This window comes from Danio aesculapii, chromosome 14 (assembly GCF_903798145.1).
Source record: "Danio aesculapii chromosome 14, fDanAes4.1, whole genome shotgun sequence".
In the NCBI taxonomy this organism is placed as follows: domain Eukaryota; kingdom Metazoa; phylum Chordata; class Actinopteri; order Cypriniformes; family Danionidae; genus Danio; species Danio aesculapii.
This window is the reverse complement of record NC_079448.1, coordinates 35,485,440-35,498,185: the sequence shown is the minus strand read 5'-3', so window position 1 is coordinate 35,498,185 and position 12,746 is coordinate 35,485,440. Positions and strand designations below refer to the sequence as shown.

The 12,746-nt window shown below is 36.2% G+C and overlaps 1 protein-coding gene across 1 annotated transcript; it reads left to right on the top strand.

The window, feature by feature from the left end:
* Positions 1-463: 463 nt before the first annotated feature.
* Positions 464-12,080, top strand: upf3b (UPF3B regulator of nonsense mediated mRNA decay). The gene is made up of 10 exons (XM_056472552.1): positions 464-672; positions 1,463-1,569; positions 2,221-2,327; positions 3,366-3,464; positions 3,542-3,652; positions 3,736-3,779; positions 3,899-4,090; positions 4,372-4,529; positions 7,349-7,670; positions 11,114-12,080. The coding sequence occupies exons 1-10, from the start codon at positions 559-561 to the stop codon at positions 11,276-11,278; spliced, it is 1,419 nt and encodes a 472-aa protein (XP_056328527.1). The 5' UTR covers positions 464-558; the 3' UTR covers positions 11,279-12,080.
* Positions 12,081-12,746: the final 666 nt, after the last annotated feature.

Below are 12,746 nucleotides of genomic sequence, written 5' to 3'. Positions count from 1 at the left end.
CAACTGCCAAGCCAGCAATGCCTGCTTATGAAAACTTGGCAATTTAATTGGCATTTTATCAATAGAAAAGTTACATTTTAAAAGAAAATGTATGCCACTAAAAGAGTTAAATATAAAATTCAGAAAGATAAGCCACAGAGTTTCTTTATTTTTAATGTATTCAGTTATCCATTTGATCTTAAATACCTCATTGAGATCTGTAAAATTGAACACTTCAAGGCCCCCAAAGTCTTTGCTGTTATTTAAAATATATATATTTTTTAATTCTCTCCCCTTTTTTTGCGAAATAAAATCATAAAGAGTTTTATCCAATTCCTTACCATTTTTCAGAGTTTCCATTGACAATAATATGTAAACAGTCCTTGAAATTCCTTTTGAAAAATAATTAAATTAGACGCAGAAGAGTTGACGCTACTCGCGTTATTGCGTCATGAGCCGTAGCCAATCAGAGATGCCTGCTGGTGTTACGGAGAAACAACTGCGGAAAGTTGAGCACCGATAGCAAACACGACAAACAACAGCAAGGAGCAACTCAGTCGTCGCTGCTAAAGTTGGATCATGAAGGAGGACAAAGAAAACACGCGTCCCAGAGAAAAGAAAGTTGAAATAAAATGCGATGAAAATGATAAACAAGAGAAGCCCTGTAAAGAGAAGAAGGAGGCTATGACAAAGGTAGTTAGTTAGCAGGCTAGCTGGCTACATTCCTGCTACAAATAGACTAAACAGAGCAGCTAATCGCTTTCATGTGAAGTACTCTCTGTTTATTTATCCTTTGTGACTGTATTTGTACTGACATGTTAATTTGTTTTTCGCTGTTTGATTTAAGCGTTGCATGTTTGAACACTGTTTAGCAAACCCCCTGTCAAAGTTTCCAGTCACTGCAGGGATTTGGCAGTACGTTGGCACGAGAATAGAGCCATTTTTGAATAAAATTTATAAATTATTTCAGTAAACATTTGTTTGATTATGTAAAAGTCTGATTATATTGTTTGCTAATAATTGCAAATAAAAATATCGCAATTTAAAGCATTTTTTCAGCAAGTGACAGTAGCTCAGATAAACAATTATTTAAATAAAAGAATAATCATATAAATGTCTAAAACCTTGGCACATATTTGTTATTTTATAGAAAAGAAATTCATTAAATGACAAATATTTTAAATTGGGAAGAATGTTTACAGACAAGAAAAAACTAAATATTACTTTTCTCGCATAACACATAGCAATACATTGTAAATGCAGATAAACTTTGTTTTTTAAACTTGTATGGTGATTGCTGATAACCTCTAATAATAATAAAAAACATTCTCCAATCACAAGATTTAAATAGAATTGTAATAATGCAGCACACATCGTTGTATATGAACATAGTAATGCCTGATTATTTATGCAACTGTTCAATATACACTGCGTGAGTAATTTCAATATTGTTTCATGTTGTTTTTGTTAACTGTTATTTTAGATTGTGATCCGACGTCTCCCTCCGACTCTAACTAAAGAAGACTTAGAGGAACAACTGCAGCCTCTTCCAGAGCTCGATTACCTGGAGTTTTTCTCTAGTGATACTAGGTTTGTAGATGTTGCCAGTTTAAGAAAACGCATGCAGTTACAAAAAAGCCAGCAAATTAAGAAAAGATCTTCATCTGTATGACAGCATGCGAGCTGCAAATCCTCACAGTGCAAACATGTTTAAAACAAGCTGCATTTTCTCGCAATCCAAACAATTTACGAAAAATGTGCTGCATTTTCTCACAACACTTTCAAATAGCATGGAACACAACGGAAATGTTTCAAGAGGACCCTAAAATATGACTATTTAGATTATGGTTATTGAAGTTGATAAAATACAAAAGACACAGGAATCAGGATGTTTAAATACACAAAGATCACCTACAACTTCACTGAGCAATCGTCACCGCACAATAAACAAGTCACATTTTTGGGTCCCCTTGAAACATTTCCATTGTGCTCTGTTGTTTTTGCAAGTGTTGTGAGAAATGCAGCATGTTTTATTAATTGTTTGCATTGTGAGGATTTGCAGCTGTCAAACTGATGAAGATCTTTTCTTAATTTGCTGCAGTTTTTTTTGTTATTGCTTGTGTTTTTCTTAAATTGCAGCAAGTTAAGCTTTCTCGGCCACAAATATCAACAAATCAAAACAATAACAAAAATAATAACAAAACAAATAAGACTACTGATCGGTGCGTTTGTTTTTTGCAGTCTTTTCCCTCACCTGTTTGCAAGAGCATATCTGAACTTCAAAAATCAAGATGACGTTGTCCTCTTCAGAGACCGCTTCGATGGCTATGTCTTTATTGATAATCGAGGTTTGGCTATACCAGACATTCATTGTTTGTGCACTTATGAATTGTTTTAGGCGTTGTACTGTTAGATCACACTCTTCACGCTAGATAAATAAGATCTAGCCCCGGACGCCAGATCTTATCAGAAAATGTCTGTTTCTCTGGGTATCCAGACAACAAGCTAGCGCAGGGGTGGGCAAACTCGGTCCTGGAGGGCCGGTGTCCTGCACAGTTTAGCTCCAACTCTAATCAAACACACCTGCTTATAGATTTCTAGTGATCTTGCAGATACTGATTAGCTTGTTCAGGTGTGTTTGATTAGTGTTGGAGCTAAACTGTGCAGGACACCGGCCCTCCAGGACCGAGTTTGCCCACCCCTGAGCTAGCGGATACCCAAACATGTTAACCAGTATTCAACTGAATAACAGTCTCTTGTATATGAGTTAGCTGAGAAAGCTAGAGAGGAGCAGAAGGAGGAGACGAAATAATGATGATAAAGAAAGAGCAGAGTTTTTTTAATAATCTTAGCTGCGTATGATTAAATGCTCAGATTTTCTCTCACCAAAGCTTATTTATACCACAAGCAACAACAATGGAAAAATTACTGCTTCACAACATTGTCCAGAGACAATACAGACCTTAAAATGGAGACATTTTCTTATCTCTTACTCATGAAAACAAGTTTAGCTTCAATCCACACAGTCATAAGATTATAGCAACATGAAAATAATAATAATAAAATAAAAAAACACAATAAAATGACAAATAATAATAAAATCATTAACAAATAATTAATAAAATTATCTATTGATAATTACATAAATGACTAATGATCATATGATTAAATAAAATAATTGAATGAGGAATAAATTAATAAAAACAAAACTCAACATAAATGAATAGTTGCTTTCTTGAATCAACACACACATAAGTTTGCTAGAAAGATTCTCAGATCCTTACTTAGATTCTTTGAGGTTGTTGTTCAGTCTAAGAACTGTTGGAAACTTGTCTGTAAACTTTCCTAACTAAACGTCTCTGTTTTATGTGTAATGCCTATTATAGGACAAGAATACCCAGCCATTGTTGAGTTTGCTCCATTCCAGAAAGTTGCTAAGAAGAGGAGCAAGAAGAAGGATGCCAAAAGTGGAACGATTGATGATGGTGAATTATTATATTTTCTTTCATTTGATTGTTTTAATGGTGAAAGATTTAATATTTGTTTATATTCTCTCTATTAGATGCTGATTACAAAAAGTTTTTGGAGTTCTACAATGGTGATGAGGAAAAAAGTCCTTCCAATCCTGAGATTTTACTAGAGGAAATAGAGGCCAAGACGAAGGAACTCAGCTGTAAGTTTCACTGCAAAATCCCACTGGGATAAAACATGTATTTCCTCTTATTTGGAATAATCATATTAAATGTTTTTTCCCAGCTAAGAAAACAACGCCTCTTTTGGACTTCCTTAAGAATAAACAGGTAAAGTATTATAATGGGTATCCTAATAGTTACTTCATTAACCAATTCATTTGGTTACCATAATATGCCCACTCTGTGTTTGTGTGTGTTTCTGTATTCTCTTCTCTTCACCTTTCCAGAGGATCAGAGAAGAGAAGAAGGAAGAGCGGAGACGACGAGAGATAGAACGCAAACGCTTGCGAGAGGAAGAACGGCGGAAGTGGAGAGAGGAGGACAGAAGAAAAAGAAAAGAGGCTGAGAAACTAAAAAAAGTGGAAAAGGCATCCGAGAAGGATAAGGACCAACATAAAGATGAGCAGCCAAAAATCAAGGTTCGTATGTTATTTACAACTTATATTCATTTTAATTTACATTACATAGTCATTTTTTTTGTTAGTACTTCGGTACTGTACTTGGTAAGATTTTATAAATGGTTTTAGGAAGAGGTAAATGAACGCCAAAATTTTTATTCATTTTTATTTTATTTGCTGTTCAAGAAACATGTCTTATTGTTGTAAATTCATAAGTAAAAATACTTATAAAAAAAAAAAAACACTTTAAAAATAAAAATGAAAAAGAGCAAAGTTTAAACACTAGTTGTTTTGTTTTTCAGCTCTTGAGAAAACCAGAGAAAGCAGATGATGGTGGCACTGAAAAGCCAAAAGACAAGCCCAAAAAACAAGACAGAGAGAGACAGAAGGAAGATCGACCTTCTGGAGGAGACCTGAAGAAGCGGCAGAATGGTGAACACAGAGAGGAGAAAGGGGGAAAGTAAGTTTGGTTTCCCACAACTCTATTGCACCAGATTAAATTGATTTTCAGACTTAATCTTATAGGCTGATTTATACTTCTGCGTCAAGCGCACACTAGGGTTGGACAATGCCAACCTGGACAATGGACAATGCCATCATGATGGCGGATAGACATCACGATGCTAAGCCGGCATCGCAATCCTCAGCCCCCATCGCAGCAGCAACTGGCTTGGGAACGGTCCCGTTTACACATATACGTCTTAGTTTTAAAATGGCATTTTAGAATGAATACGATCTACGTCCACACTGGTGTTTCTTCTAGCATTTCTGAAAAGACCTCCTTCAACACTACATTGCTGAAAACGTACATCACGTGACCACACACACAAACACTCTGTCATGCTACAGAGCATCTGAGCTCCAGCAATCAGCGGGAGACCCCAGAGCAAATATGATACCGCAGAGAGCAGTGCACGTCGGACAGTTCATCAAGGATATACCGCTGGATCGAGTCTCACTATAGTTGTTAAACGTGATATTTAATTAATCTAGTCTCTATCTAACGACTCCTCTGTCTTTTGAATCTATCAGGTAGTGTCACAGCGTCAGTACACTGCTTCAATCTTTCGCTTTCACGCACTGTTGGTTGATTCCTGTTGGTTATGCACCTTTTTACTAACCAAGTTTGTCGATGCCATAATAACAACACAGGTCACTCTGCCTATTCATGCCAGAGTCCTGCGGAAAAAGTGATTGATAGGTGGTAATTTGTGTGTAACTCATCTTTATTTATTTATGATTTGGTCATGGGTAAAACAAAGACCATACGGGTCAGATAGTTGAAACGGTAGGCTGCAAATAATTAATTCATTATAAATTAATTATTCATAAATAATTAACTCACTGCAGACGATGCCATCGTCCATCACGATGTTTCACATTAGACATCATACGATGCCAAATTTGTCGACATCGGCCAACCCTAGCACACACATGGTCCGGCGCAGCCTTCTCACGGTTGCATAGCCCTTGCCGTGGCTGACGCCAATGCCGATGCACACCTCTCAAAAAATTTAAATACACGTCGCAATTACACATAGCGCAAGCTCTGTGATTGGTCGGTTTGGTAGCGTGGGTCAGTTTGATGAGCGTGGGCGGTGCTGAGAGCCACAAGCCTAATGAAGCGATTGTTTACAACGTTGTGTGCTGTGAAGGAGTGGAAACTTTTGTTTTGTGTTCACCTTACGATTAATGTTGTTGCACATCCTTCAGTTCCTGCCTCTAAATGAGAGAGTTTTAGGTACTTGTATCATTCAGAAAAAACAAAATACCCGTGAAGAAACCTGACACAGAAGAACATAAAAACCTACTGCTGGCTAGAAGTGTTATAGCAGAGCGACGCAATGAGCACACAGTATATAAATGCACGGCTACAAGCAAGGCAGGTGGTATGGGTCATGGCGATCACTCCACAGAAGTATAAACCAGCCTTAAGGTAGGTATACTTCAGTTTAGCATACTAGAACGCATAGGATTTCAAAGTATAATCCATCAGATGTGCTGTTTCTCAATTCCAAGATTGCATGGAGATCGGTCTTGCCAAGTTATCTCTGAAAAATAAACTTGGAACACATGGCGTCCTCTGAGAAATGAAATGGTGCGTTCTTCTGATGGTCACATGACCTTCACACGTTTTAACTGAAAATTATTTAAACATTACAGCAATCATACAATGATGCATTGTTTTTACCTTTTCAATAACATGCACAAAACTCTTACAAATATTCTTTGCACAATGAATTTAAGCAAATAAACGCCCTTAATGTGTTTATGCCTTTATTAAGATTTTTATGTGAATATTTACTTTCATCGACTCATTTAGGGAAACTTCTGCGATAGTTATATCTCAGAATTTTAACTTTGACGGCTAGGACTTCTAGAGCGAGCTTCTGCTGCGCTCATATCTACATTCGATGCATCCTCAATATCAACAACGCATCCAGGTTCTTTCACATGTCCTGCCAATACCCACAAAGGGAGAAACCCAGCAAATCCCCATAGCAAAACTGAGCAATGAGATGATTTAACTATTGCTGCTGTTTCAATGTGATTAATAATCACACTTCAGAGTCATACAGACTACAGAATCATATAACAGAAGGATTTATTTCAAATACTCATCTGAACATCTGAATGAAGTTAGTTTAGAGTAAAAAGGCCGTTTTACATAGTATTTTTCACAAGCTTTCAGATGTAGCAGCGTTCACTCAGTCATAGTTCTCTGATAATTTCATTATATTCTGATTCAGTCGAATTTGATCATGATTTTGCGTAGCTTATCATTATACTACCACTCTGTCTATGACAGTGCTCTCGATAGTTGCCCAGCTCTACTTTAATTATCTAAAAGTTATGATAAAAAGGAGTCACTGAGATCTAATCTTATCCAACAGGCATTTGTTGTTCTTGCTGTTTGTTGTTGTTTTTTGTCCGTGTTTTTTTTCTGACTGATGCCTCATTTACACTAGCAGCGACTTCTGTCTGTCGTTCTGGGTAGTGACCTGCTGCAAATTCAGGTTTGTGTAGGTCTACAGCACGGAGAATACAACCGGCCTCTGAGCAAGCTGAGAGAGGATCATATGAGCTCTACTAGTGCTCCTATTGGCTGTCGCTCAATAAAGTTGCTCTTCATTTGCATAAAGTTGAAGGGTTACAAACTTTGCCTTATGAAAACTGTACATTGATTCTCACGCACAAGTAAAAGCTGATGTATACTTTGGACTTTTTAGGGTTGTTTTCCTCTCTTTCATAATGATTTCAACCTGTTTTATCATGCAGACCTGAGGATGTTGGACATAAAGAGTACAGAGATCGTGATGGAGAAAGAGAGCGAGACCGGGACCGAGAGAGAGAGCGAAGACAGAAGGAGAAAGAGCGCATCAGAAGACAGGATGAGGAACGGAGGAGGAGAAGGGAACATCAGGATGGAGAAAACACCTACAGAAAAAGAGAGGAGGAAGGGAAGAAAGATAAGGAGCGCGTTTGGGAGAAAAGGAAGAACGAACACACTGGAGAGTCCTCTGGCAGTGCTCGTCCTGAAAAGTCATCAAGGGACAACAAAAAAGAGGAAAGTGCCAGAAAGGACCGTCTAAGAAATAAGGTGCATGCTTTTTTTATACAATATGTTAGGTAAAGCCCTGTTCACATCAAGGATAATAACTATAATGATAAAGACTTATTATTGAATAAAGTCGTAGTTTACACAACAGCTATAATAATGGCACTGGTACTGAAGTCACTTAATTTTTTTCTGCATAAATAATAAAATATTGGCAGACAATTTGAATAGATCCTGCTTTAAAAGACAGGGTGTCCACGGGCTCTTAAAAAGTATTTAAAGTTGATAAATCAATTTTGAGAAAATTAAGGCCTTTAAAAAGGTATTAAAAAGTCTTAATCACTTTTTTACGGGGTCTTTGTTCAAGCATCCAAAGTGCATAAATATATAAATTTTTCTCCTAATATCAATAACGGTGTGCTCGATTCACGTGGTTCGTTCGGGCCAGGGTGCGTCTGGCCAAGCTCCTTCGTCCGGGTGATTGCGACAATTGCGGAAAGGTGATGTGACGCTTTCCACATGTAGTGAAACCATAAAGCAAAACAGATGGCAAAACGTGCAAATGTAAGTTTGCGTACTCCTGGTTGGAGAAAGACGAGTTTAAACTGGCTGAAACCTGTCGCTGAAAACAACCACGTAATTTATTCTTTAAGCTTCATTTCTTCTGAGCTTATCTGAGTTCTGTTGCATGGTTGTGCTATACTGATTTATTTACTTACAACTGTTTATTAAGGCAAGGCAAGTTTATTCATATTGCACATTTCATACACAGTGGCAATTCAAAGTGCTTTACATAAACAGGAATAAAAGAAATAAGTATAAGAAAAATGGTAAAAAAAATAAATAAGCATAAAAACAGATAAAATGTGTTTAATCATAAATGATCTTAAAACCAATACATTTATAGATATGGTATATACTGTAAGTAGATAATTTCACTCACCTGGGAAATGGAGGCCACTTCAATGGATTGTGAACACAATTAAGTGCACTGCATGCCATATTATCTGATAATTGTAGGAAATAATTTCAAAAAGTAATTGACCACATAAAACAAAAAACAAAAATATGATGAATATGCCGAGTTCAGCGGCTAATCAGTCGGAATCAGCTGAGGTGATGTGACGGTGACCAGCGAGACCTAGCTGTCAATCAAGTGGCCACGCCCTTAATTATGCAGAATTAATATAAGTTAATATAAAGGAAACGGATGAGTTATAAAAAAACAATCACCCCCTCACAGTTGTCATGAAGTGTAATATTAGCTATATACACCAAAATTGTTCTTTGTACCAGGCTGCAAACAACCATTTTAACATTGGGGTCAATAGAAATGTGCTCTATTTTAGATCCAGGCCTAGCGGAATTTCAATTAATTGCAGTTTCATACTTCCATATTAGCTTCACGAGGGAGAACGGGCCACTTGCCAAGAACACACTGCAAGTCAACAAAATGCAAGCTAATAGTAATTAGTTTAGTTAATGACTATTTTCTGATGTGGTCTGTGTTATTTGCAGCATGTTTGTCACTTGCATGTGTTGTGAGAATTTGCGTGTCTGTGTTTGTTTTCAAAATGATGTTTTCATAGTTTGTTAGAGTTTTTCTATTTGCGTTTGTTTTCTTATTTTGCAGCGCAATTGAGCTCTTTCAGCCACCGTAGATTTGATTTAAGTAAAGCGTTTATGGTTGAATTTTTATCCCTGGGATTAATATGTTTCTAGCTTGTTGTATAAAGCCAAACTGAGGCTGTGTGAAGCTTTCTATTTCCAAATCAACCAAAATGTGTTCACTACGCTCAAATTGTGAAGGCTTCATTTTCACACAGTAATTGACCATCAGTTAACCTGAACCCCAATGAATGTTTTGCTGTGCTGGAGCAGACAGTGAATGCCTCATGGGTCTGTAATCAGTACACAATTTCAGCCTATAGTAAATGTAACTCTTGATGGAAATAAATGTTGACATTGCATTAGGTGCTTGAAAGTATGTCGTCATAAACAGCATAATCAAAACTTAAGATGGTTCTAAGATGTAAAAAAAAAAAAAAAAAAAAAGATAAAGCCCTAAAGTATGTGACCCTGAAGAGAGCTACTCTTTAAAGTCTACTCCAGCACATCCCAAAGACATCATGTGAGATTAAGCATATCTACTGGTACATTTTATTCATCAAAATGAATGAATTAAAATAAATTATTTTTTTTTGCACAATTTGAAAAATTGTATCACTGCAATAAATATCCAACCAGAATCTTAAATATTTGCCTACTTACAGGATTTCTTTTGGGTTTTTAACACACTTGTCTTGAAGGATACAACACAATTCATGATACCACTGTTAAATGCATTTTGTTTTGTTTTTTGATGATGATCATTAGTGGTGTAATGGATCACTAATCTCACGGTTCAGATCACATTATGATTTTTTAGTCACAGTTCCAACCATTTTTCGGATCAGCGAAAAAGTGAAGCGGACAAATGGAATTTGCTTTGCGTTTTTTACAAAAACATATTAAAAAAATATTTAAAATAAAATGCATAAATAATCAGCTCAATAAAAATAAACTATAAAATATTCAGTACTGTGAAAAATTCACTGTTACTACTACTGTTGCTGATAATGCTAAATGTAGAAATCCAACATTATAATTTGTACAACCCATATTTATTTAGTGTCATTTTCAATAAATGATTCAGTTATTCACTCATAAAACTTCATGTCTCATTATTAGATTGATGGCTGGACCACCTATTGGTTAAATAATGTCATTGCTGCCTACAACTTTCATTTTTAAGCACCAAGTTAAATAACATATGACAGTGATTTTAATCTTTACCATAAACATGAGTGCTTTTATCTTATCCAGTACTTCTGTGTTGTTTGACTGTTTGTAACTTCATAATAACTAACTCAAAGGACTAAAGACTTAATCTCTTGATTTATTTTTTTTTGCATTTTCAGATTTGAATGCAGCGATTAGACAGATTAATAAACATATGCAAATCACCATTATTTATAATTTGTTGCGTGATTGTTGAGATCCCGATATTTTAATTATTGATTACACTAAATGCATTGACGCAGACTAAACAAGTAGTGACAGAAAACACCTTTAATAACCCACAAATTAATACCCAACACCTTCCCAGAAACCCACCACATCCCTAATAACCTAGCACAACTTCTTCCGTCATCATAATTTACAGGAAAGCCTAAATGCTTTCATACATGTGATTTAAATGATGCGAGAGGTGATCTCAGCAATCGTTACAAATTCAGGATTAAACTACAAGTAAAAAAAATGGATTAATCCGCAGGTGTTCCGAACCGTGGGTTATGATCCGTAATAATCACGGATCAACACCCCTTATGATTACTATTCAGTGCAGCTATTTAGATGAGCACAAATATTCTTCTGTTGTAGTTGAACATAAAGTGATGGAACAGTCCTAAATGTATTTTATTCACTTGACATTTCTGCTTTAGGATCGACCTGCAATTCAGCTGTACCAGCCCGGGTCGAGGAATCGTACCCGAGGAGGAGGAGGAGGAGGAGGAGGAGGAGGAGGAGGAACAGGAGGAGATGGACCAGCAGCAGAAAAGAGAGCTGAGCGGGAGGCCAAGAAAAATCAAGAAAAAGCAGCCGAGTGAGGAAGCAGCTTTGTGTCGCATGAAAAGATGTCTCGCAAGCGGAGAGGGGCTCTGTTCTAATCAGGACATACATGGTGCTGCCATCAAAATCCCCCCACTTAAAAAAACAAACACACTCTCTGTCCATGACATGAGAGCACATACCTGCTGCCCTCCAGTGCCTGAATGAGCCCTGCAGTGTTTCTGTTCATGAGCAAGGCAAGTCCTAACCGACGGTTAGATCTGAGAAACGGGGCAGAGAAGCCAAAGCGACCATGGTAAATCGAAGTGACCTTACTTTTGGTACACAGCCAAACTTGTTTTACTTCACACGCTTTTCCTGTTTCATAGTTCCTAAGCGGTCTTGCTCAAGATTTCTCACAGCTTAGCTTTAGAAACGTGCTTCAAGCCTTACCTGAACCCTTCGTAGACTTCAGACAATCAGTAATGAATTTGTGTTCTTCAAGCATGGATGTAGCCTGTAGTTTTTTTAGTGAGCCTGCTGATCTGCATCGTTTCTGTTCTGATTAGGGAAAAAAGAGCCATGCTTTATGATACCGATGCCTTGATCACTGTCAGTTCTTTTCTGCAAGTTGACTAAATTATATGCAAAAAATAACAGATGTGGCCTTTTATAGTTTTGCAATTGAAGCTTCTATTAACTCTGGAAAAATGCAACTTCTGGTTGGTTTGGTTTGGAAACAGCCACATGTGCTGTCTATGTGAATGACTCCTGAACTCAAAAACACAGCTTGTTTTCCTTATATAGTCGCAGCTTTGTCAATATGTGAAAAGAATTACAATAAACAAACAACTTCTGTGATGCTGTTAGGTTTCATTTATTTATTTTCTTTAAAAATAAATAAATATATTTATATATATATATATATATATATATATATATATATATATATATATATATATATATATATATATATATATATATTTTTTTTTTTTTTTTTTTATTGGCTTCAAGACATGTTTATTGTATTACAATTTTAAACAGTTCTTTGTAGTAAACAGTATTCCCAACCACAGCATAAGATCCCCACCTAGTGGTCAATTATAAGAACTGCTTTACTACAATAATATATTGATCTTTTTGAGACCACTAGCTTTGCGATTTAGGGAATACATTTTTCTTCATAGTTATAATTATTTATTGGTTTTATAAATAGTTACTCTATCTTTAGCGAATCTTGGCCTATAGCTTATATCGTAGTTCCCACCAATTTTCATAATCAAAGGTCACAAAAACGAGTTAAACTATCGCCATTACTATGAATTTGTGTGAAACCATAAGAACAACCTCACCTGAAAGATAAACAGTTAATATTCCCCCTTTTTGTATTCTTCTTGATTTCTTATTAACTTTCACTGTAGATTTAACGTTACTTTCTAAGAATTGTGTATAGTTTAATGTTAATTCGTTCATGTCACTTTTTAAAAACTTGACAGGCTTCCTTTAATAAAACAGTAGCCTGTGCTA